A 26,682-nucleotide genomic window follows, 5' to 3' on the forward strand; every position below is an offset into this window, starting at 1 on the left:
GAAACGGCAGCAACCGAAAGAGAAACCTGGAAACTCTCGCAGCGCTGTAAAGAAAGAAAGAGCTACAGCACCATTGGCAAGTCTGTCCTTTTTTCCCTACCTTATTTACCCCCTTCTCTTCTTCTTTCTGGAGTTGAGATTGTTTTTGCAAGCCTGGTTTGAAACAACAAGAGGAAAGCAAAGTGCACTGGATCTCTTGTCCAAACAGGCATCCCGTCCAAAGCAGACCTGGCTGCCCACATGCCGATCGAATTCGTGTGCAAGATCAAGTTTGCCGAGGAGGACGAGAAGCAGAAGAAGGGCAAAAAGCAGCAGGATGGGGACAGGGAGAGCCTGATCGAGGAAAGCTGCAGCCCTCCAGCCAAAGACCTGGCTGGGTTCGCCAACTCCTGCTCCCTCCACGGGATTAACCACATTTTTGTTTCTGGACGGCTGGGGGTCCGGCAGACCCTCTGGGCTTTGGCCTTTCTGGCATCCCTGGCGCTGTTCCTCTACCAGGCGGCCAAGTGCGCCATCTCTTACCTGGAGCATCCCCACGTCACGGCACTGAATGAGGAAGCCAGCCCGGAGATGGTCTTCCCGGCCGTCACCATCTGCAACATCAACCGCTTCCGCTTCTCCGCCCTCACGGACGCCGACATCTACCACCTGGCCAACCTGACGGGCCTGCCGCCCAAAAACAAAGACGGACACAAGCCAACGGACCTGGAGTACCCAGCGCCGGACATGCAGGACATTTTCAACCGCACCGGCCACCAGCTGGAGGAGATGCTCAAGAGCTGCAACTTCAGCGGACAGAACTGCTCGGCCGAGGACTTCACTGTGGTGAGTTCTGTCTAGCCTTGATTTAGAGGTCTTCTATTGTGTTGGGGCGTTATCGGAAGTTCTAATCATGAAGTCTTGGAAAAGTTTTTCTGCTCTTTGCAATGTGTCACGTTCTTAGCTTTCATTGTCTCTTTTTGAAGAAGTTTTTGAAGTTGGGACTTGCACTAGGACACTTTTTCATGTCTACAGCCGATTGAAGTTTATTTGCAACAGCCGTTATGAGCTTTGACTAGACTTTTTTCTCGTGTGGAAGCAGTTTCAGAAGTTTTCCACAAGTTGGGAAATGAACTAATTATGGACTTAGCACTGTGCATATCCTCACTCTCTTAGTTCTTTCTTGTACACTGCAAAGGATGATATCTTGTTAAGTAAAATTATCTTAGATGTAGTCAATACATCTAATATTTCTCCTGTTGAGATTGTTGTAAGCTTAATTTAAGCTTATTTACTTTCTTTCTAGACATGTTTTATTTGTTTTAAATAATTTTATTTGGTAAAATCATCTCACCATATTGGCAGATCATTTTGCTCATTTTAAGAAATGTGCTTAAAAACCAGCAAAATTATCTGCCAGTATGGTCAGATCATTTTACTTCATAAAATGACTTAAAACAAGTAAAAAAATGTCTAGAAATAAACTAGATAATCTTACAACAAGTGCACAACCATCTCAAAATGGGAAATAGACCAGATTTAAGATCATTTCACTTGACAAGACGCCATTTTTGTAGTGTAATTACATTATCAGACCTTTTCTCAAGTTAGGAATCATAAAGTTTTGGTAAAGAGTTTGGTTCTGTCTGGTTATTATTTTAACTTTTTGCTGCGCAGTCAATGTGAACTTTGATCCAACTTCATTTAATCTCTAGTAATAGTATTAGAGGTTTCCTCAAAGTTGATTTTAGCTTCATGTATCATCAGTTTTGTAAGAAAACCTTGTAACCTTTGCAAAATTGTAACTTCAGAAGCTGAAACATGTTAATATGCCTTAAGGCACTTGAAGGCTGCCTGCATACGGACTTCATAACATGCATAAGCATTGGATGATGTGTTTATAACCAAGTGCTTGAGTATTTATGAACAGCTCAGGCCACTGATTACAAGATAAGATATTTTATGAAGTAAAGAGGCCTTGTTCTATTCATAACACTGTTACAAAGCATCACTCCTCTGCTTTTCAAGTTTCATTACCTTTTCACAGCAGGGTTGATCCATTCATCTTGCAGTGTTCTCGCAATGTAAAGGGCTTTACAAGGTTTTCTTAGGACAATGACAGCTGTGGTTAGGTGACAGACTAGCATGCTTTCCATGTCCGCATCAGATCGCATCCTTAATTTACTTTGCAGTTCTCGTGCTCGTAACTGTGGTGTGGAAATCCTGTTATCAGCGGAGACATTTCTGCAGGCGTTTGGCATGAATAAGCCTTATCTCCACTGTGTGAGGAAGCAGTAGGTGTCAGCGGTGCACTGTGAACATAAAACGAGGTGCTTCTCTGAGCTTGCTGTTTGGACTGCCTTACTTTTGGATGCTGCTTTTTGGTGAAAGAGAGTCTGTCATCATGTGTGTGCGGGAGTTTTTGCTCTTATCAGTGCTTGCTTGCGTGATTTCTTGTAATGTGCCAGCAGGAGCGCTGAAAAACTCCTTGTGGGAACGTCGCTGTTTTTATTTTTCCCCCGAAAACAGTCTGCTGTTCTCTACTACATCCACCAACAGCAGCCTTAAGACTGCACGCCAACAGTATTGCGACCTCTCTCTCTCTCTCTCTCTCTCTCTCTCTCTCTCTCTTTCATTCATACTCTTTTTCTTGCCTTGCAGAAATGCCACCTTTTACTCGCTCTCAGAAAGCTAGACGTTACCTCAATGTTAGTCCACTCGCCGCTGCTGAGATTAAATATTTAGCAGCAGACATACATGACTTTTGCATTAGCTAGATTGACCCACAGAAATAAAACAATTTATATAAGCCTTTCCGGTCCAGTCTGGTACGGACTGTCATACCTCCACAGAGGAGGATGGATTTTCACTCTGCCAGGAGGATGGGTCTGTATGGAATTGCTTTAGTGAAGATAAAGCGCTGTTGTCAACTCATAATAGTGTGTTTTGAGCATTCACACACTCACCTTGCTGAGACCTAACACTAGCACTGTGTTACTCTGACCCTGCACTGTGTTCGCTTTATGTACCAGTCAAATTGTTGCTTTACCACTTCGTTCTAGCAGCCTATATGCACAGTTTCCCTCTGCAGTGCATGTTTATTCTATACATCCACTCTAAACACTCAAGCTAAGACAAGGAAATATCAATGACACTGAAGCGGCGCCACCTAAAGGGTTCTTTTAAACTCTCTTGCACACATCTGTCACAAATCTAATTGGGTTATGAAGATGTAGAGAAATAAAATAGGGCTGTAGGGTGACTTTGAGTTGTGTTATTTTGATTTTAACCTCTTAATAGAGCCCATCATTATTTTTCTCACTTAATATATACCTTATATAGTTGCTTGGTGGTAGATACAGTAAATAATTATAAGAATAATAAGCATTAGTTTTGAGGACTGGTGCTTCATATCTTCACAAGCAGTTGTAGCAGGTTTTTCTTGTATGCAGCAGATTGTATGTTGTTTATTGCAGGGCTAATAGCTGGTATGGAATTCCTGTTATCAGCACAGATATTTCTGCAGGTGTTTGGTATGAATGAGTCTTATCATGGTCCCCCCCCCCACCCCCAATGTATTAGTTTCATACTAGCTACAGAATAATTCATATTTATTGAATAATGATTCTATGAAATTATAACTGTGTAATAAGTCTCGGGGATCAAGGAGTTAATTTTATATGTAACCCAGAACCACATCTTCAGTCAGCGAGTCTCCTGGGACTCATGATCCTCCCACACATCACCAGCAGCTTTGTGAGATATTATTTCAGAACAGTTTATATTGTGACACACTGGTTTGTGATGTGTTACTTTATAATGCATTACTTCATGAATGTCATGTTACTTGGTGATATGTTACGCTGAAAGATGTTACTTTGTGACATGTTAGTTTGTGATATGAATGCTGAGATGTTACTTTGTAACATGTTAATTCATGACATGTTACTTTGTGTTATGTTATGCTGAGATGTTACTTTGTGACATGTAAATTAATGACGTGACTTTATGATATGTTACTTTGTGACATGTTAATTCATGACATGTTAATTCATGACATGTTACTTTGTGATATGTTATGCTGAGAGATGTTACTTCATGACATGTTAATTCATGACGTTACTTTGTGACATATTAATTAATGACGTTACTTTATGATATGTTACTTTGTGACATGTTAATTCATGACGTTACTTTGTGACATTAATTAATGACGTTACTTTATGATATGTTACTTTGTGACATGTTAATTCATGACGTTACTTTGTGACATATTAATTAATGACATGTTACTTTATGATATGTTACTTTGTGACGTTACTTTGTGACATGTTAATTTATGACATGTTACTTTGTGATATGTTACTTTGTGACGTTACTTTGTGACATGTTAATTTATGACATGTTACTTTGTGATATGTTATGCTGAGACATGCTACTTTGTGACATGTTAATTCATGACGTTACTTTGTGTCATGTTACTTTGTTGCAAGTCATTTTGTGCCATATTGCTGCAATCCATTACTTTGCCAAATGTTACTCTGTCAATTTACATTGTGATAATTTACTTTGTAACAGTTTACTTTGTGACATGTTACTTTGTGACACCCAAATCCAAGACATTACTCTGTGATATAGTGGTTTATGATTTTTTTTTTGTTACAAGTTATTTTGTCAAATATATATTTATTTAGTGATACATCGTGATGTGTTACTTCATGATACTTTCTTTATGATGCATATCTTTGTGATATGTTTCTTCGTGTTTCATTTCTTTGTGATCTGTTACTTCGTTACACGTTGCTGAGTTTCCTTTTCCGTCGGGCACAGCCGGACTGGCCCGTGTCAGGCTAGGAGACGGCGGGTCCTGTGGGGCCGGAGAGCCACTCTTTATGGATTAAGATTGTTGCAAAGTTCCGACGCTTCAGCCCTCGTCCCTGTCAGCCCCGTGATCTGCATCTGAGAGGCTGTCAGTTAGATTTGTTACAGACATCTTACTGTCTCCATGCATGAAGAGTCACTTCCTCTGTCCCACGGGTCGCACGACCCAGAGAGAGAGGGAGTGAGAAAGACAGAGAGAGAGAGAGAGAGAGAGAGAGAGAGAGTGAGAGAGAAAGAGAGAAAGAGAGAGAGAGAGATACAGGGACAGAAAGTCAGGGCAGAGAGAGAAACTGAAAAAGAGAAAGAAGGAGAGAGTAAGAGAAAGAGAGAGAGGTAAACAAGACATAGAAAGAGAGAGTTTGAGAGAGAGAGGCAGAGAAATATAGAGATAGTGTAAGAGAGATAGAGAGGTAGAGAGAGAGAGAGAGATAGTTGAGAGAGCTAGAGGGCTGATGATAAATTAGTGATTATATTAGGAAAGAGTCCATCAGCGTCCACTGCAGACAAATACGTGTATGAGTGTTATTCACTCCGGGACAGTGAGTGACCACCAAACCACAACCTTCTCTTTTACCCACCATCATATTAGTATATATGTAATTTACACCGATCAGGCGTAACATTATGACCACCTCCTTGTTTCTACGCTCATTGTCCATTTAATCAGCTCCACTTACTATATAGGTGCACTTTGTAGTTCTACAGTTACAGACTGTAGTCCATCTGTTTCTCTGATACTTTGTTAGCCCCCTTTTACCCTGTTCTTCAGTGGTCAGGACCCCCATGGACCCTCACAGAGCAGGTATTATTTGGGTGGTGGATCATTCTCAGCACTGCAGTAACACTGACGTGGTGGTGGTGTGTTAGTGTGTGTTGTGCTGGTATGAGTGGATCAGACACAGCAGTGCTGCTGGAGCTTTTAAACACTGTGTCCAGTCACTGTCCACTCTATTAGACACTCCTACCTTGTCAGTCCACCTTGTAGATGTAAAGTCAGAGACGATAGCTCATCTGCTGCTGCGCAGTTTGTGTTGGTCATCCTCTCGTCCTTCATCAGTGGTCACAGGACGCTGCCCACAGGACGCTGTTGGCTGGATATTTCTGGTTGGTGGACTATTCTCAGTCCAGCAGCGACACTGAGGTGTTTAAAAACTCCAGCAGCACTGCTGTGTCTGATCCACTTGTACCAGCACAACACACACAGACACACCACCACCACGTCAGTGTCACTGCAGTGCTGAGAATGACCCACCACCCAAATAGTACCTGCTCTGTGAGGGTCTATGGGGGTCCTGACCACTGAAGAACAGGGTAAAAGGGGGCTAACAAAGTATCAGAGAAACAGATGGACTACAGTCTGTAACTGTAGAACTACAAAGTGCACCTATATAGTAAGTGGAGCTGATAAAATGGACAATGAGCGTAGAAACAAGGAGGTGCTCATAATGTTATGCCTGATCGGTGTACATTTGATGTTGAGACTCGTTCAACAGCTCCAATGACTGATTACAGCCTTACTGTGCTGCTCAGTAAACATTTCCAAGTGAAAGTTTGAGGTATTTGTTGATTAAGGATCGTTTATTGAGGTAAATTAATGTATTTATTGAGGTAAATTAATGCATTTATTGAGGTAAATTGACATTGACTTCGCATTCACCAACTTCCGAAATTCGTTCCTTATTTAAGGTGTCTCAGTGTAGCTGCAGCAAAGGTGGAATGGAAAAATCAAATGAGAAGCTGGTGAATAAGAAGCTGACTTCTGCTTTATATCTGTGCTTGAATTTATTATTTAAGAGCTTTGGGAGTTTTGTAGCCACTTTTATTAGTTTTTATAAAATATCTCACACTGAAATGTTCTGAACTCTGGAGATGTGGAGGTTGTACAGATCCACCAATCTAGCTAATCTCCTCAGAGTGTTTTCTGGAGACGTATCTAAAGTGTCCATGTATCTTTTCATGTGTTTGTGGTCATTGTGGTCTGTTTTGTTTGGTCTTTATCCACCCGCAGGGCTGTATCTGCAGTCACGGTGATGAGACGAGCTCCATCAGAGCACAGTCAGAGCTACAGCTCACCTACCAACATGGAGACTTCTTCTTAATGAAGCGTTCAAATACTATGGATTGTTGCAATGCTTTTACTTGAACTTAACCTAGTGTGCGAGAGACAGAGGTTGAGGCCCGGTCAGCTACAGAGTTTGTAATAGATGTAAAAGATCCCAAATCAGTCTCACTTTTTTGAGATTAATGTTGTGTGTAAAGTCTTAAAACGTCCCAGTCCCAACAGTCTGTATATGGATCTTAGCTGTGATTCATTGTTTTTGTGATGTCACGAAAACCAACACATTTAAATATATCCACCAATTCAGCTTATAATAGTTTAGCTCCGCCCACTCACACCGACTTTATAAGAAATGGACTGCTTTTTGAATGAGCCACTATATAAAGCAGCCAATAAGAACAGAGCTCATTGACATATCGCTGCTGTTGGAACAAAACCTCGTATCTCCTTTTTTGTCGTTTTTCAGTTTTTGATATAATTTGAAAATGCCTGTTGCCTTTTATAATGTTTGTAAATTTCATGATGAATAGACCAAAAGAAACGGCCCAAAATGACTTGGAAAAACGTCTGGTTCCATTGACTTACATTAAAAGTACAGTATGTTTTTTCCTTCTCCTGTAAAGTTACCATTTTGGAGATACGAGGTTTATATCTGTTATAAATGCACAGTAAAAAAGCAGCTTGTGGAATTCTAAGGGATAAAGAGAGGATGAAAAATGATCATGTTAAAACAAATTATGACTGTTTTTGGTCCATAAAAACATACAAATGTTCTAAGTGAACCTCAAGGGAAAAAAAATACTAAACATATATAAGATTTGGGCCCTGAAGCTTCTCAGTACTGCAGCACTGTGCAGTATTTATAGTGTAGTGCTGTTACAGATGACCCTAAGCTCCCACCTCAGCCCTGAGGGTGGGTGTGCATCACTCGGCCGAATGCTCCGAGGTGTGAGGCAGGGTTGAGCGGGGCTGCACTCTCTCTCTCTCCAGATGCCGTGTTTATGTAATGGTGATGGTGGTGCTGAGGGGAAGCGTGATGCACTTTCTCCATCAATCAGCCCCACGTCGCGCTGCTTTGTTTGTTAGTCACCCTGCGATTCAGTCGCTGATATTAGGTTCATATTAAGCACTGTTCATTTGTCATGGTAGCGCTCGGGGTCCCGGCGCTCTCCGGCGCGCAGCTATTCATTCTGGGACACGGAGTGGGGGAGTAATGATCACGGCGGCAGAGAGAGGGGGGGCGTTTAGATACAAAGAACATGAGTTTGTTCTCAGTTACGATGAAAAAGTGAGAAAAATGCTGTAAAGGATTGAAGAATCAAAGACTCAAATAGACATGATTCACTTTTATGTCAACAAGTGTATCAGTATAGAAAAGTACAGCATACAGTCGCATGTACATTTGAACAAACCCTGATTAAATGTTTTGTTTCAGTGAAAATTAGTCATTATACTCATTTTCAGCATTCATGATTTTATTTTTGAGGTTTACTAGAACAGATTTAGATGCTTTGATGCTCCAAAAACACTTTATTTCTCTCATACCATACATCTCTATTCACCCTCCGTCTGAAACGCTCTGTTGGAGCTCTGGTGTCTTTAAGACCCGCCCCACGAAGACCCCATTGTGCTCTGATTGGTCAGCTCGCCCACTCTTTTTTGATCGGTCGACCACCAGAGCGGTTCCGCCCCTCCATGTTCCGCCCCTGTCCTGCAGTCTGCAGGCAGACCCTTCGTTTCAGGCAGCTGAGAAAAGTGGGTTCTGTGGGAGAGAGTTTCTCACTCTGGAGGGAATCCTGAGCTTTGGGACTTAGCAGAACGTTTACATGCACAAAAAGCTACAACACACTAAAGGAAAGGGAAAAATGGGAGAACACACTTCTGCACATCTTAGTGCACAATTAACATGTTGGAAAATAAAATAAAACATAACATGCAGACAGTGCCAAAACTTTTGCATAGGCCACGTTTCATGTATTTTTTCCCCAATTTGTTAGGTTTGGCAAGTAAACAGTAATTGTGCATTACAATGTGCAGTAGTGTGTCTCTGTAGAGGATGTGTTCACTTATATACACTCAGAAAACCAACAAAAACATCATTTGACCAGCAGTGCCCAAACTTTTGTATACGACTGTAAATCCTGCTTAAGATTTCAGGGCCCTCTAACTCAAAGCGCCTTCCCGTGTCTCTGCATCAAAGACTTGTTTTTAAGAAAATCGATCCAGTTCCATTCACGATTGATAAATTCACACTTGCCAGTCAGTGAAATTAAATTAATTTCAAAGAAATTCACCACAATGAGTGATTTCCTGTCCCGAGCTTCCAGGGGTGAAAACACTTCTCATGCAGAATTTCAGGTTCAACTTGGGTGAACTTTGACGTAAGTTTGCCGAATAGAGCCAGAGCCCATGTAAGGGGAGCCTGGCCGCTTCCTGTTTCCTCCTTATATCAAAAACATGACTGCAAAATGCCAGAGGGTGCCTGTGAGTGAGTGCCTAATGAATGAGGGAGAATGGAGCAAAAATAAGATAAAATAAAATAAAAGGTGAAATGCTTTCTAACCACTTGTCCAGGACCTCCCTTTAATTTTGGAAGGTAGAATAATGTATTTCACTAAAAAGGCAAATAAAACCTACCTGTATATTTCCTTCTGACACTGACATTACTGATACTGAGTGCTGATTGGTTAACATCGCTGCTGCTCAGTGCTGATTGGTTAACATCGCTGCTGCTCAGTGATGATTGGTTAGTATTACTGTTGGCATTACTGTTACTGAGCACTGACTGGTTGACATTACTGCTACTGAGTGCTAATAGGTTTAGCATAACTGCTACTGAGTGCTGATTGGTTAGCATTACTGCTACTGAGTGCTGATTGGTTGGCATTACTGCTACTGAGGGCTGATTGGTTGGCATTACTGCTACTGAGTGCTGATTGGTTAGCATTACTGCTACTGAGTGCTAATAGGTTTAGCATTACTGCTACTGAGCGCCAATAGGTTTAGCATTACTGCTACTGAGTGCTAATAGGTTTAGCATTACTGCTACTGAGTGCTGATTGGTTGGCATTACTGCTACTGAGGGCTGATTGGTTGGCATTACTGCTACTGAGTGCTGATTGGTTAGCATTGCTGCTGCTGAGTGCTAAATGGTTAGCATTGCTGCTGCTGAGTACTGATTGGTTGGCATTACTGCTACTGAGTACTGATTGGTTGGCATTACTGCTACTGAGTGCTGATTGGTTAGTATTACTGCTACTGAGTGCTGATTGGTTGGCATTACTGCGACTGAGTGCTGACTGGTTGGTGAGCTGAGTGAAGCGGTTCGTGCTCACTGACATCATGAACATACATGAGGTTATAAAATTCAATAACTGGAGTTCTAAAGGGCTTGAAAATGTAACAGTGGTGTTAAAATGTTTTAAACTCTTCTGTGTTCAGGAAATGAACGCATTTATAAAGCATTTACAAACTATGACTTTAGAAGACGACTGAGTGACATTTCTCCTCACTGCACATTCTCTGATAGCACTACCTACAGCACAGCCTCAGCTGTGTTGACCTCTAAAGGGATGTGGCTTCAGTTAGCAGCACTGAAGATCCAAAATGGAGGAAATGCTAATTTTAGTACTTTGTAAGAATGAACCTTTAAACCTTCCCCACAGACTATAAATGAACACGTATGAAGAGACTGTGTGATATGCGGTCAGTCCCCTGCTGAATAAAACAACAACAACTATAATAAACTGGTCTGTACTGGTTAATGGTCCATAATGGTTAATTTTATATGAACCAGCCAGCCTGCTAATTGCAGTGTTAGCTCCTTGGCTAACTGCAGTCAGGGGTGCAAATTCGGTCTGAAAAGCAGGGGGGACCAACATGTGGAGGCTAAAGCTTACATACAGCATTTCAAACGTAAAACTGGATTAAGAAAGTAAACCTACAATTACACCTGTCATACTGATATCTCATGCTTTATGTGTCAATATTGAAACACAAAAACATGTAATATGAATATCACACATTCGATATAGTCAGTTTTCTTGCTTATTACAATGTCAAATTTTCTTTCCATTATGTCACAAAAATTTTTTTTGTTTGGTCTGCATTATTAATGATAAAGTAAAATAGCCCAGTAATGATAAATATGATGCCAATTAAGAAGAAATAGGAAGAGCTATAAATAAATATTAAAGCATACATCAAAAAATGATGGTAGTAGGATAAAGACACGTGAAAAGAGTAGAGTAGCACTTCTTTCTAGCGATTGGTGTATATATATATATATATATATATATATATATATATATATATATATATATAATGCATAGTTACACAGTTACTTTTTGCTACAAATCAGTGTTCACTTTTGTGTTTTTACTGTTTTTGGTAGGCAATGTTAGCCAGCTTGCTAATGCCTGTGTTAGCTTATTGGCTGACCACAGATGCACGCACACTCCACCCCACTGTTGCAACCACGCCAGTTTTCTACACTGTTCTGGTACAGCTCAGTGAGCAGCACTGAGTATATAAATCATCTGACATGATTCTGTACACTTTTGTGTCATTACTGTTTGTGGTTAGCGTCTTAGCTGCTTGTTAGCTGCATCGACATGGAGGACCTTTCTTCTTCGCCAATCATCCAGAGTAGCCTCAGTCAAGCCCGTTTCACCAGATCCACACGAACTGCAAACATGTAGTGCGACTGCGGCTTTATTCACTGAGCCAGACGTGATGACATGTTTTGTCGCTGTACGGAAGATTTTGTGGAAAATGTTCATATGAAAATGTAGAAATTATCATAACCATTTAAAGCATGCGCAACGTTGATTAATTGGTGAAATGAATGGTTTCAGGGCAAATTCATGTGTGCAGAAAAATGCTTCATTTATAAGACTAATTGACCTAATTATAGAAAGAAAACTCCTACGTCTCATCATCTAGATGGTGAGCGGTGTGCGTGTTCAGCCCTCGGGGTAAATGCTGTTCGTTCCCGCGTTGTTATTCTATTTGTGCAGTTATGTGAACTCTCCGGGGACAGATCAACAGCCCTCGTACTGTTTCACAGGGAATAAGACACATGTGCGGAACGCTTTCATTGAAATTTTCCGCATGATGCGGCGCGATCCGCTGTGATGCTCTTCACGGAGAGTCCATGAATCATTCATGCGCTTCCATTCATAGGAAGTGTTTACAGAAATCCGTCGGCCTTTTAATTATTGACATGCTAAGAGACTAATGTTGCATACAGGAGATGTTTTCCAGGAATTAAACTGTGCTTTTTTAAAAAATCTCAGCAAAGATTGGCAGCATTGTTTGCCCCCCGTTCCTCTCGCCATGGGGTGTAATTAAGATTCTCTGCTATTATTGACTCACGTTAATTACTCACAACAGAAATCATAACAAGCAGCTTCTTATAATCTGATATAAATGCGTACCTTTTCCTCTCTGGACGCTGCACTGTAGGTTTGTGCTGCCTCAGCGCAGGCCTTTGGCTCTCTTTTTACCTCCCTGAATGTGTTTGCTCTCTTGCTCAAATCTGTTTGCAGATGCATTATCAGACTGCGCTCGCTGGGAGGACGGAGCCCCTCTGCATATATTCTCAGGGTTAACTAAGTGGTGCCTGAGCCCACAGCGGCCATCTATAAAGCCAGGGTTAACATAGGAGCCCCTGCCGCAGTTTGTCATGTCAAGGCGGTGGAGTCTGTCTGGGAAAGCTGAGGTGTTTTAATGGATAATTGAATATGTGCGAGTGTGAACCCGGGGAGATGGTGCCCTGACCCGGAAAAAAGTAATCTCCTCCAGCAGACCCAAAAGGCCGAAAGGCAAACGTTTAGGTAGCTCGGCGATGCTCTCTCAGATGGGTTGGAGGGTTAGAACTGATTTGTTTTGCAACTACTTTGTAGCAGATTTATAGAGCTGCAGAACTGAATATTTTCAGCTTTGAATATTCCATTAAACATGATCTCAAAAATTCAAATATTCTATAATAAGAAGCCAAACATGTTTCGTTTTAGCAACTGAATAAAAAATCGTCTTATTATTAACCAATTCAATGTTTAATGTCTCTAAATAAATTATTTATGCACACACACGTTCTGAATTTGATGGGGATAACTAGGTAAACATAAAATTAACATGATGTATTTTCAATTACCTGTACACATTTTGTACATATCACTGGAGTTCTCTGGGATCAGTTTGACCTCAGGCTGTTTTAGCTGTACAAAACATAATGATGATATTGAGGTCACTTCAACATGAGATTTTATAATCTTCAAAAAACATCCCTGTGATTTAGAGACCTAAGCACACCTGTAACACACCTAACCTAACATAACCACACCTGTAACACACCTTACATAATATAACTGCACCTGTAACATCACTAACCTAACTTCACCTGTAACATCACTGATCTAACTTAACCACATGTATAATATACCTAACCTAACATAAACGTACCTGTAACATACCTAACATAACTGTACCTGTAGCATCACTAACCTAACATAACCACACCTGTAACATACCTAACCTGACATAAACACTCCTGTAACACACCTAATATAATTGCACCTGTTACACAGCTAACCTAACAAGACCACACCTGTAACATACCTAACATAACATAAACACACCTGTAACACACATAACCTAACTTCACCTGTAATATCGCTAATCTAACATAACCACACATATAATATACCTAACCTAACATAACTGTACCTGTAACATCACTAACCTAAAATAAACACACTTGTAATATACCTAACATAACATAAACACACCTGTAACACATGTAACCTAACTTCACCTGTAACATCACTAACCTAACATGCACACACGTATAATATACCTAACCTAACATAACTGTACCTGTAACATCATTAACCTAACATAAAACACCTGTAACATACCTAACATAACTGTACCTGTAACATCACTAACCTGACATAAAACACCTGTAACACACCTAACATAACTGTACCTGTAACATTGCCAACCTAACATAAAACACCTGTAACATACCTAACATAACAGTACTTGTTACATCATTAACCTAAAATAAACACATCTGTAACATACCTAACATAACTGTACCTGTAACATACCTAACCTGACATAAACACACCTGTAACCTGTATTTGCCTTACAGAGAAATATGACATTTATTTCTATAGGGTTAAAAGTGCAGTAAAATCAACCCATTAAAATCCCCGGCTTATTGCGATTTAAGGCTTATAATTCAGTAACTACATAGACTACAATGCACACTGGCTGAGCTGTTCTTAGGTTATAGAAGTGTGTAGTAAAACCTTTAAGGGGTACATTGAGTAGGATGAGTTTGGTTTAGGGTGGTTGGATCACTCTTCACATGCCCAGAAAAGGACGGAGAATAATAATCTTTCAGCAGTCTTTAATAAATGCAGTTTTTATTCTCAATATATTCACAACAACTTTCCTTTTATCATTACATAACATTGTCACTCAATCCAGTCATGAGAAAGAATGGAAATGCTAAATAATAAACAAAGATGGTTAATTTGCCACTTGTAATAAGCTTAAATTGTTTATTCCTGTTTATATTTGATTCTTGACTAGGCTTAATGGACTTTTCATTAGTACACTTAATTTCTGTCATCGTGACCCACTGCTTTCCACTGTCCGACTCCTGAACTCCGGTTTTCCCCACTGCAGTTGAGAATAGAGTTTTGATGCTGGGTAGCCTATTTATAATTAGTGATTTATGGAATCTCCACTCTAACATTTGCATATACAGCACTTAGCAGACACTTTTATCCAGAGCGACTTACAGAAGTGCTTTGGTGTCTTACTCAGAGAATGTATTCTAGCTATAGTCTAAAAAAAATATGGTTCTGTATGAGAGAAAATGGTTCTATGTAGAATCATGAACATGAATGTGCTGTAGATGGTTCTATATAGAACCAAAACATCTATTAAGAAATGTATTAATGCATTTGTTAATAATATATTCATGTAAGAATATAAATGTTTAAAAAAGAGTATTGTACAGTTTTGTCCCCCAGGTACATACAATAAAAATGTACCCTCTAAGGCGGGCATGTCAAACCGTGGATATTACTGTTTACCATCATATAGCCCTAGGTGTCTTTGATAAGGCAGCATGCTGAAGTCTGCAGAGTTCTGGCCCGTGAGGACTGGAGCCTGACACATGCTCTAAGGTACAACATGATTCTTGAAGGCTCAATTATGTACCTTAAATAAGTTTTAAAGATATGCTACATTGCCTTTCTATGGTGAAAGTTAGTGCAACATAAAAGCAATGGAATATGTTATATTTCCTGACTAAAGGTGCTGAAGATGTACCTTGATGCTCTCACCAAAATCTGAAAGTACAGTATAGTACTTTTTTCTGAGAATGTAGATGCTAAAAAATGAATTGTATTTTCTAAATCATAGATACAGAATAATTTGATGTAGATAAGGAATAAATCATATTAGATAGTGAATAGCCCATAGTAGTTAACAAATATAGTGGATACTAAATAATTACTGAATAATATATAGTAGTTACCAAACAATTCATAGTAGATACTGAATAATTCATAGTAGATACTGAATAATTTATCGTAGAAACTGAATAATTCAAGGCAGATGCTAAATAATTCATATTAGATACTGAATAATTCATAGTAGACACTGAATAATGTATTATCGATACAGAAAAGAACCTTTTTCAAAAAGGTTCTATATAGAAACACCTACAGCACATTCTTCCTTTCATGATGCAAAGAACCCTTTAATCATGCAAAGGGTTCATTGAGTGTTCATAGTTTTGTATAGGACCATTTTCTTTACTAAAGAACCCTTGAAGAATGACCTTTTTTAAGTGTTTAGTACAAACATGTTAGAGTACAAACTACCCTTGTTGCTCGAAACAAAAGCCAGAGCTGATACCCAGAAAGAAAAGTACTACAGAATTAAACACAGTAGAAAACACAGCTTAAATGCAATACAATCTAATTCTATAAGCACTTAGAACAGCGCTCGCTTAAGTGCTGGTGGTCTTCAGTTTGTGTTTGAAGACGGTCAGGGACATTCCAGCTCATCGATGCCAGGACAAAAAAGAGTCCTGACGCTTGTCTTCCATGCGTCTCGAAGGACGGCGGGTCAAGCTGAGCCGCACTTGGCTCAAGGTACAGATTGAGTGTTGACCATTCTATAAGATATGGAGGGTCTGGTCCATTTTTGGCTTTATAGGCAAGGATTAGAGTTTTAAATCTGATGCAGGCAGCTACAGGAAGCCTGTTAAAGGAGCACAGCAGTGGAGTGACACGTGTGAACTTAGGAAGATTGAAGACGAGCCGTGCTGCTGCATTCTGGATCAGTTGCGAGGGCCTGACGGCCTGCATAGGAAGACCAGCCAGGAGCCAGTCGCAGTAGTCAAGCCTTGAGATCGCAAGAGACTGAACAACCACCTGGGTGGTCGAATCCTCTGGATGTTGAAAATAGTTATATAACACTTTGCATGATAAAATGCTTGGCCTCTGGCTTCATTCCCAAAATAAGCCTTTCATCAGTTGTATTGAGGACATATTGAGCTACATGAGCTAAAAAAGCTATGTGTGTCCAGCTTTGGGGGGCTGTGCACATCATTTGTACATTATAGTGTCTCACAGTGCTGTATTTTTGTGCTCAGAGCCTTTTCTGAGTGGTTTTGTCCAGACAGGGTGCTCCACAGATTGAGCGGCGGCTCATCTGCTGTGTTGGCGAAGTGTGCTTTTGTATGAGTGAAGTTTTGGCAGTAACAGGTGTTCCATGTTGTGCTGCTGACTGGCTGGCGTTTCCCTCCTCCTGCAGTAGGTAGGATGTTCCTTTGTGAGAGAGCAGCTCGAGAGTGCAGGAGTGTGTGAGCGCCATCAGGTCCCCCTGTGGGTGCAGCGTCTGGCTCCCCCTCCCACTCTGTCTCCCGTGTGTGAGGGAGCGTGAAAGTGACCGCCTTTACACACTTTCGTCCAAACCAGCCTGTCAATTAGCCTCCTGGTTCCGCTGCCGTGGGTCTCCGTGGCTTTTTGAGAAGCTCCACTATTTACATTCCTCGTTTAGAGCTTCCGATATCGGCTGCGGCTTCAGCCGCACCTTCGAGCGGCACCTTAACCTGAGCCTCGGTAAATGATTTAACCTTCTGCATCACCTACTTTGAATTGTTGGAGGGAGCAAAAAGAATTTAAGAGGTTGCGAAGTAGTTTGCTGCTACAGAACTTTAGGAACATGGGGCCAAATCTAGCTTCTTCCCCAAAGCAAGTAGTGTGTCCAGAAATACAACACTACTACCAGGTCTTCCAGGTGGTTGTTAGGAGTCCCATTTTCTCTGTAGCTTTTAGTTGTTTCTTGAATGTTTGGAAACTCAACAGACTTACAGCAACATAACAACAACTTATCAATGATGTAGCAGCAGTGAACACATTCAGTAGATCATCAAGAGAAAATCTGTTTATAATCTGCTGAATTCAGTTGTTTTCACTTTATTTGGGATCCAAGTTCAGATCTGTAGATGTTTAACCTGAGAGGAACTGAACATTAACAGGTTTAATACAGACCATCAACATCCTCAACAAGCTGATACAGACACACTGACACCATCCTGTACCTGGAGATTAGGGTTTAGGGTTTGGATTAGGGCTTGGTTAGGGTTAGAACCAGGTTTTGGGTTGAGGTTAGGGTTAGGATTAGAGCCAGGCTAAGAGTTAAGGGTGAGGGTTAGGATTAGGTTTTGGGCTGAGGTTAAGGTCAGGGTTAGAATTCGGGCCAGGGTGAGAGTTGGGTTTTGGGTTGAGGTTGAGATTAGAATTAAGGCCAGGGTAAAGCTTAGATATAGGTTTGGGGTTGAGGTTAAGGTTAAGGGTTATGATTAGGGTCAGGTTTAAGGTCAGGTTTGCTTAATAAAAGTAACATATATAGTCTCCGTCTTGTAACATATCAACAGTAAATGTACTTAATGAAAGTAATGTATCAACAGTACATCTTCAAGATGTTGACCTCTTGTACTTAATGGCTGTTTTGCCTGGAAATGTGATGAATAAAGGGTGTTTTCTGGCTTTCACACAGCACTATACACACATGCACACAGGAACACTTGTAAAGCCTTGATAACTGACTGCATCACTCAGCACTGAACCACTTTAGTTTACCTCACAGCTGCATAAGGCACAGTTTATTTCCACCACCTCTGTGGAAAAGCCCTACTGAGAGGGTTTTCATGTGTTTGGAGGAGATGCAAGGACAAGCACACATACCCACACCATCCTCTTTGTGAGAGGAGACATTTGAACCCTACAGACATGCGAGTCTTTACTTTAAATTCATCAGCAGCCTGCCTTCTGATCAGCCGTACCTGAGATGAGCGCATGCATTATGAATGCAGACGGAGCAGATTAACTGTGAAGGATTTTGGCGTGTTACTACAGCTCCAGGGACGGCTTTTAACTTGCCAAAAGAAGAAGAAAAAAAAAAAATCAACATTCCTAATGTTCTGTAGCGGCAAACTACTTCCCAAGCCCTCAGAGTCTCTTTGCTCTCTCCAGCATTTGTCTCGTTCTGACAGGCTGTCCAACAAGTTGTCGGAAGCAGTGTGTGTGTGTGCGGTGGCATGCGTGTTTCATCATATAGTGATAGACTGGGCCCAGAAGATTGATAATAAGCCCTAACTTCTCTGTTTACTCCCCCTCCCTCCTGAATCAATACGTCCCTCTGCCATCAGACTGCTTCCCAGGCCCTGAGCCTAGTGTGACTAATTATCCTGTGCGTGTGTTTTGGGCTGCGAGTCTGCTGTGTTTGTTAATGTTGAGAGTGTTGGGTTAGACCCAATTTCACTGGCAACTCTCGATTTGTGTAAACATAGACTTCTCCACCTCGATCCATATGGATGTTTCCCATGCCATGTATGGACACTTCCCTATCATGTGTGACATTAGCATGGATCGATTCGTCGTTTTAACCATGCCTTTCTTCGAAGTTGACACAATAAGCATGACCAGTCCTGCTCCTATTCCTCCTCTGCAGTGTTTGACCTGAATTTGTGCTCTCAGAAGTCTAGTTAGCATTGTCGTTTTGCTATACATTTGAACTGTGATTATGTAAATTTAATTAGGTAATTGTATGATTTAGATTTGATTTACATTCTTTATTGAAAGGTTCACGTCAGCACTTCGGACCTTTTTCTGTTATTTTTTTATGTCAAACAAATGACAAAACATGGGAAAATGAACAGTCATGTTGAAAAAGTTTGAACACCCCAGTCAAATGACATATTTTATTGATTTTCTAAGTGAAAATAAGTTATCATCATCATCATCATCATCATCATCATCACCTTTATTTATATAGTGCCTTTCCTATGCACACAGACCTTTGCAGTCATATGCTTTACAAAAGTAACAAAATACATAATTAACAATAAGTAAAACAACATACACACACTTTCCCCAGACTACATTATAAAGTCACTTAACTAGCACGAAAAGAGTCCTTAGCTGTGGGGGAAGGTCTCACTTTGCCTGGGGGACCCTGCAACTATGGTGTAGAGTCACGCAGATGGCCAGCCTGGGAAGCTTCCAAGGCCAGAAATGTCCTTAGCTGTGAAAGGGTAGCATTTTCCTGCATCCAAGCACCACCGGTCCAGGCAGCCTCATAGCAGCCGGCCAGGCAGCCACGTAGCTACGATGTAGTGTCGCCTAGGCGGCCTGCCCAAGTGACTTCATAGCTGCGATGTAGTGCTACTCATGCAGCCAAACACCACCAGTCCAGGCAGCCTTAAAGCTGCAGTGCAACATCATCCAAGCAGCCGGCCAGGCAGAAAAATTCCTGCAATGTAGCATCGTACAGGTGACCGGTCCAGGCAGACAGCTTTGTAGCTGCGATACAGCACCACTCAAGTGACAAGTCCAGGTTGCATTGTAGCTGCAATGTAGCATCGCTCGAATGGCCAACCCAACCCAATATTTATTCTAATTTTTGGCTTCTAGTTTAATATATTGGGAAATAAAATTATAAAATATTAAGTTTTGCACTGGAGACATTTTATACTGCATTTTATCAATATATCCAATTTAGCAAATGAAGAGTATTTGCGTATTAAAACGTCCAGAGGTTTGTCTCTGTAGAGGATGTGTTCACTTATTTACACTTAGAGAATCAACACAACACAGAGTTTAACCAGAGATACCAAACTATTGCATACAACTGTAAAAGATGTTTTCTATACATATTCAGATATTTTAGCAATGTTTTAAGCCCATATCTACACTGTAGGCATTCGAAACTCTCTTCTTCCACACATGAATGCGAAAAAGGACTCAAAAATGCTCACACGAGTAAGCCAGTCCAGTAGTGCTGCTTTTCCTTCACTTTTTTGCAAAATATAGAGCAGAAAAGCGAAGCAGAAATTTTCAAACAAAATGGCAATAAGCCTATTTCACCTAATGCAGGTAAGCAGACCTTTGAAATTTGATATGTCACACATACTGAAAGTTCCTGCTAGAAAATAAAAGCCTAAAATTAAATCGCTTGCTGCTCTGTAACTTTTCATTAAATATAAATCATGATAACATTTCTTTTCGTCTACTAACAAACACACCTGTGTTATGGACTGAAAAGTTTGCAATCTATATAATTTCTACACATTTCAATGAGTTATGAGTCAGAAATAAATCAAATAAATTAACTAACTAATTAGCTAACTTTTGTTATCGCCAGAGTTCTAAGGGTTAACGATGACACAGTAAGTATCGCCGGAAGAGAAGGCCAGTTTCTTTTTCCCTCTCTGCAGCATTGCACTTTAATTTTTTAATTCCAGAGCAGCATGATGTTCTTTTGTGCTTTTTAAAAGCCTCATGTAGAGCACCTCTTGGAAAAAGCTAGTGAGAAATGAAGCAGGATTTGCTTTTAGTGGGCCCGAGTTAATGGATGTGTGGCTTGTTGTTCTCCTCTTTGCTATTGTTTAATTTCTTTCTGAGAGAGTCCGGCACATTCTTAAATATTAGATGGATCTTTTTTCTGCTTAGTACATGGAAATGTCAGTGTTGACTGAGAGAGACAGAAAAGCAGAAAGGCAGAAAAAGTCAAAGCAGGACATATAACCAAAAATGTGAAAAATAAAAAAATAAAAGCCATAAATGCCACTCTGTATATCAGGCTCTGCCGGCTAGATGAGGAGGAAATGCCAGCCAGAGCTTTACTAGGCGGCATTTGATTTGACATGTCAAACAGTTGCCAATTACTGATCTTTAAAGTTTGATTTTGTACACAGAACCAGTCAAAAGTTTGTGTACACTTTCTCATAGAAGGGTTGCTTTCATTTTTACTATTTTCCACATTTTATAATAAGGCAACGCCATGAAAGGCTGCACATTTTAGTGATTTTACAACATCCATACATTGTTGCTGTCCAAAGAAAACACAGCAGTTGTCATTCAATTGAAATAAATTCTGTTTACATTAACTTACATTATAACTTGAGATTTTTTTTGATATGTGTGTGTGAAAGAAGAATTTTCATATATATATATATATATATATATATATATATATATATATATATATATATATATATATATAGTTAATTTGGCTGACTCTAGCCCTGATTCTCAGTCTGGCTGAATGTGTGCTGGTCAGCTCTACACTCTTAGCAAAAAGGGCTCTATATAGTACTGAAAAAGGGTTATTTGACTTGTAACAATAGTGGAGCCAGAGATTGGGTAGTGATTGGGTGCCCACTGCTCACCAGCCTTTTGACCACAATTGAGCTTCATGCTATACAATGCTGTGCAAACCTCACCCTCATAAACTGACCCTCCTGCTGCTGCTGCATAAACTAAAACTTAATTAATCATTGCTCCACCTGTTTTCCCTGTTTTGTATTCTAATATTTTGTACTAATGCTGTTCCCTATCCGGTGTCGACCAGAGGAGGATGGGTTCCCCTTTTGAGTCTTGGTTCCTCTCAAGGTTTCCTTCTTTTGCTCATAGGGAGTTTTTCCATGCCACTGTCTCCACTGGCGACGCTCATGGGGGCTCAGACCCGGATTTTTCTGTAAAGCTGCTTTGTGACAACACCTGTTGTAAAAAGCACTATATAAATAAACTTTGACTTGACCTGACTTGAGCCTTTTTTGGTGACATACAGAATCATTTTCAAAAAAGCACAAAGAACCATCTACAGCACATTCTGCATCAATCTCATCAACCATTTCACTATGCAGAGAATGCTTTAATCATGTGTTTTAATCGAGTGTTTTACGGAGCCCCGCTAGTGACATCCTGTATAAATAAAAATAATGTGTGGCCACGACTTAGTAAGGCGTGGGAATAAGATCCTAATGCGTGGCCACGACTTAGTACGCCGTGATCTGGTTCCCAAGCCTTACTAAGTCGTGGCCACGCATTAGAATCTTGTTCCCACGCGTTAGTAAGGCGTGGCCACGCATAATTTTTATTTATACAATATGTCACCAGCGGGGCTCCGTAAGTGTTCATGGTTCTATATAGAACTATTTTCTTTACTGAAGAACCCTTGACGAACCATCTTTCTTAAGAGTGTAGTCAGCGGATTTTGTGTTGGCAGATTTTTTTTCAGATTTTTGGCCTCCGAATAGCGTTTTAGTGTGTATCAAATATGTTTGATTTTTTCTGACCCGAGTGTATACCTGTCAGTAACTCAATCTGACTGGACTTCTCCAACAGCCAAATAAAACTGACAGCATGAAAGAAGAAAACAGAGCAGGTAACAAAAGAAAAATGGCAAAAAGCCTCTCAAGTGTGGAGCAAAGCTTTTTGGGTTTAAGGCCTGAGCACAACTGGGTGCATGTTCATCTAAAACTCTAAACCTACTGACTGATTACATCCATCAGCCTCACCTAAACATGTTTACCTGTTTCTTCTTTACTCTGTCAGTGCAAACAGTGCAGTAGCAGCAGCAGCAGTGAGCGCTTCACATTTGTTTATCTGCGTCTCCTAGTAACAGAAGGATGTGTGTGTTCACTCGAGTTTGGTTCAGTTCAGCAACAACTTGAAAGTTGTTTTGTGTGTTTGATCCCTGATATTTCAGATGCCTGACAAAATCTGCTAGTGAGCTACTTTGAGACACCCAGGATGTTTATAATCCGTTAGGGCAGAGGTCACTAATAGGGGGACCGCGGTCCGAGTCTGGACCCAGACGCTGCCCTATGTGGACCTGGACCTATAACCAATAAACTATGGATAATTATTTATTTATTTGACGGGGTCATCCTATTTTAATCAGCGTAACTTTTCTAGCCTTTACAGTGCCGCTTTAGTGGCCCAGGAGACTCACAGACCAATCGCATTCATTGTAAATATCACATGTGAAGCTACTCAGCCAATCAGATATGTGCATTACGATGAGCACTGAGACTCGAGTGAGTGACGCACACACAGGGTAACACAGAAAGTGAGTCAGAGGGAAGTTATTTCACGTGACGTTCTCTAAAAAGAGAAAACTGATAATAAATGTTGTTGAAATTTGACTGAATTGTACTTTATATTCAGTTGTTGACTGTATAAGATGTTGATATAACCACTAGGCTACTTCAGTAAACAGTATATGGCACTGAATCATGATGCAGGTTAGACATTATGACGTTCTGGACCTTTGCTTGAGGAAATTTTCTCTAACTGGACCTTATTGAATTTTAATTAAAGACCCCTGCGTTAGGGTTTAAAAGACATATAGTGAATCCAAGGTTTAACACATTATCATTACACACCATAACAGCCATAACAGTAAAACTACCTCTATAAAATTTTACTTCCTTCAAACAATAATTCTTGAACTAATGTCTTAAAACAAGTAAAATAATCTGCCACTGGAAAAAGATACTTTCTCTAGATAAAATTCCTTAAAACAAGCAACATTTTTTAGAAATAGTACTATAATCCTCTTTTCATTTTACAATGTTTTCACTTGCTATCATTTCTAGAGTGTACATGGGTTCTTTTGAGTGATTCTAAAGAAGAATAACTTTTGGTTCCCTAAAGAACCTTTCAGTAGATGTTTTTTTTTTATTTTTTTTTTATTTATTTATTTTCTTTTTTAAACAATGTTTTGTAAATGAGAGTGAAGAATGTTTGAAATTGAAAATATCTTTACATCATGTAAAGGTTCAGTACCAATTATCCTCATGGAGCCAAGCATCTTGCTTGAGATCCATTTTTAGAATTTGATGACGGTCTCATAGACTCATTGTAAATCTGCTGCTGGAGGAGTCACAGTGCGTGTCCACATTGTCCAGAGAGAAACTTATCAGCATGTGGGAACTGAGCTTTTTGTGTGGTACCGTGTTTCCTATCACTGTATAGAAGATGCACAAGGCTTCTTTATTGCTGGATGCACTGTGATGTTTTCTGATTGAACATATGCATGAATGAAGGCTCATTCTGAGCCAATTCAGATTGATAAGAGCTTATTATTGCTTTGTTCAATCCAAATAATAAAACACAACTTAATTTAACAGAGAAGGACAGAGTAAATACCTTTAAAAGGTTTTTTTTAATGGACCCATACGTCTAAAACCAGAACCATTAGGACCCTTTATTTCTAAGAACGTGTGCTAATGTCAAATCTGAGACCCAACTTCAGTCACCAGGCTTTATTTTGTCGTGCTGTTCACTCAACACCTTTATAGTTTTGCAGTTTCTTTTTCGGAGGTCACTAGAGGAGACTTCATTTCTGCATGCTTTGAACAATTTAAGGTAATGAGCAAAGGTCTGCCATGAGGTTTGCAATTTAAATGAAGTTTCTCATTAGTACAAGTTGATTTTCCTGTTTGCTGGGTTACAAATGGGCTTTGTTTTTGTTTTTTTTTGTGTGTTTTATTTATCAATTATCATTCCCACTGTTTCAGCATTAGCATTGCAAAATGACTTTCCATGTCATGTAACTGTTTCCTCATTCTCGTCTCCTGATGAAGCTTTGCTAACGGCTGCCTCCTTCGCCACAGAGAGGTGTGCGCCACATCAGGGAATCATTCATCTCAAGGTTTCGCCGATGTTGACAAACCACTCGACCTTCAGATGCAGTGAAATGCCATCTAATTCATCAGGGCCTGCTTGATTTGCCACCGCTCATTTTGCCCATGCAGGACCGTCTCAGTTATGAAGTGTCCTGAAGAACACATTAGATTATAATGAAGCCACTAGAAAGGGCAAAATTACTTTGCATCATATTCCAGAATGAAATGTGATGCAGCGTCTATTTATTCAGCAGGCTTGTTTTTAAACTCCATTGAATGAAAAATGCATGAATGCAATCGTACGTGAGTATTTTTGTTTGGCATTTTACTGTAGTAGTTCAAGGACACAGCAAGGGCAAAGTCTGAGCTCTGACTCTGAATGACTTCACAGACCAGAAGCCATATTATTATCTGCTAAGTCACAATGCTGAGTTTATTTAGGGCTGAATTTCGGGCAGCAGCTCTTACAGAATAACAGGACACAAGATAGTTAAGTTGTGGCCATCACTATTATCTAGTGCCCACACCTTACTAAGTCATGACCACAACATAATTACCTTGTTCCCATACCTTACTAACGTCCGACTAAACTGTCTTAACTATGTCATAAAACTTCATTCATAACCTGTCATAAAACGTAAATTATCTTGTTCGCACACCTTAATAAGCTTTACTGAGTCATGACCACAACTTTCTCATCTTGTTCCCACTCCTTATTGAGTCATGACCCCAAATTATCTCCTGTCTTACTGAGTCATGACTACAAATGAATTATCTTGTTGCACGTCTTAATAAGTTATGACTACAACTTTAGTATCTTGTTCCCATGCCTTACTGAGTGATGACTTCAACTTATCTTGTTCGCACACCTTAATAAGCTTTATTAAGTCATAACCACAACTTTCTCATCTTGTTCCCACTCCTTATTGAGTGATGACAGCAACTTATCTCCTTCCCATGCCTTACTAAGTCATGACCACAGCTTAATTATCTTGTTCCCACTCCTTAATAAGTCATGACGACAAAATATCTCCCATCTTACTGTCATGACTACAAATTAATTATCTTGTTTCTATGCCAATGATTGATTGAACTTTATTATCTCGTTTACATGCCTTACTGGTTCATGGCTTCAAATTGATTATCTTGTTCCCACTCCTTAATAAGTCATGACCACAAATTATTTCCTGTCTTACTGAGTCTTGACCACAACTTTACCATTTCCACACCTTACTGACTGCAACTTGTCATTCCCAGGTCTTACTAAGTCATGACTCCAACTTAATTATCTTATTCCCACTCCTTAATAAGTCATAACCACAAATTATCTCCCATTTTACTGAGTCATGACTATAACCTAATTATCTCATTCCCACATCTTATTGACTCAAGCCTGCAACTTGTCTAGTTCCCATGCCTTACTAAGTCATGCTCACATCACAACTTAATTATCTTGTTCTCACTCCTTACAAATGATCTCCTGTCTTACTGAATCATGACTACAAATGAATTAACTTGTTTGCACGCCTTAATAACTTATGACTACAACTTTATTATCTTGTTCCCATGCCTTACTGAGTGATGACTTCAACTTAATTATCTTGTTTGAACTCCTTAATAAGTCATGCCCACAAATTGTCTCCTGTCTGACTGAGTCACGACCACAACTTTATCATGTTCACACCTTACTGAGTCATGACCGCAACTTATTTCATTCATATGCCTTATTAATTCATGACCACAACTTATC

The 26,682-nt window shown here is 40.0% G+C and overlaps 1 protein-coding gene across 1 annotated transcript in view; it reads left to right on the plus strand.

The window, feature by feature from the left end:
• Positions 1 to 216: 216 nt before the first annotated feature.
• Positions 217 to 26,682, plus strand: part of asic4a (acid-sensing (proton-gated) ion channel family member 4a) — a 180,213-nt gene continuing 153,747 nt past the window's right edge. Inside the window, exon 1 of the mRNA XM_036576869.1 lies at positions 217 to 825. Within this exon, the coding sequence (XP_036432762.1) occupies positions 241 to 825 (585 nt within the window). The 5' untranslated portion in view covers positions 217 to 240. The remainder of the gene's footprint in view (positions 826 to 26,682) is intronic.

This window comes from Colossoma macropomum, unplaced genomic scaffold (assembly GCF_904425465.1).
Source record: "Colossoma macropomum unplaced genomic scaffold, Colossoma_macropomum, whole genome shotgun sequence".
NCBI lineage: Eukaryota > Metazoa > Chordata > Actinopteri > Characiformes > Serrasalmidae > Colossoma > Colossoma macropomum.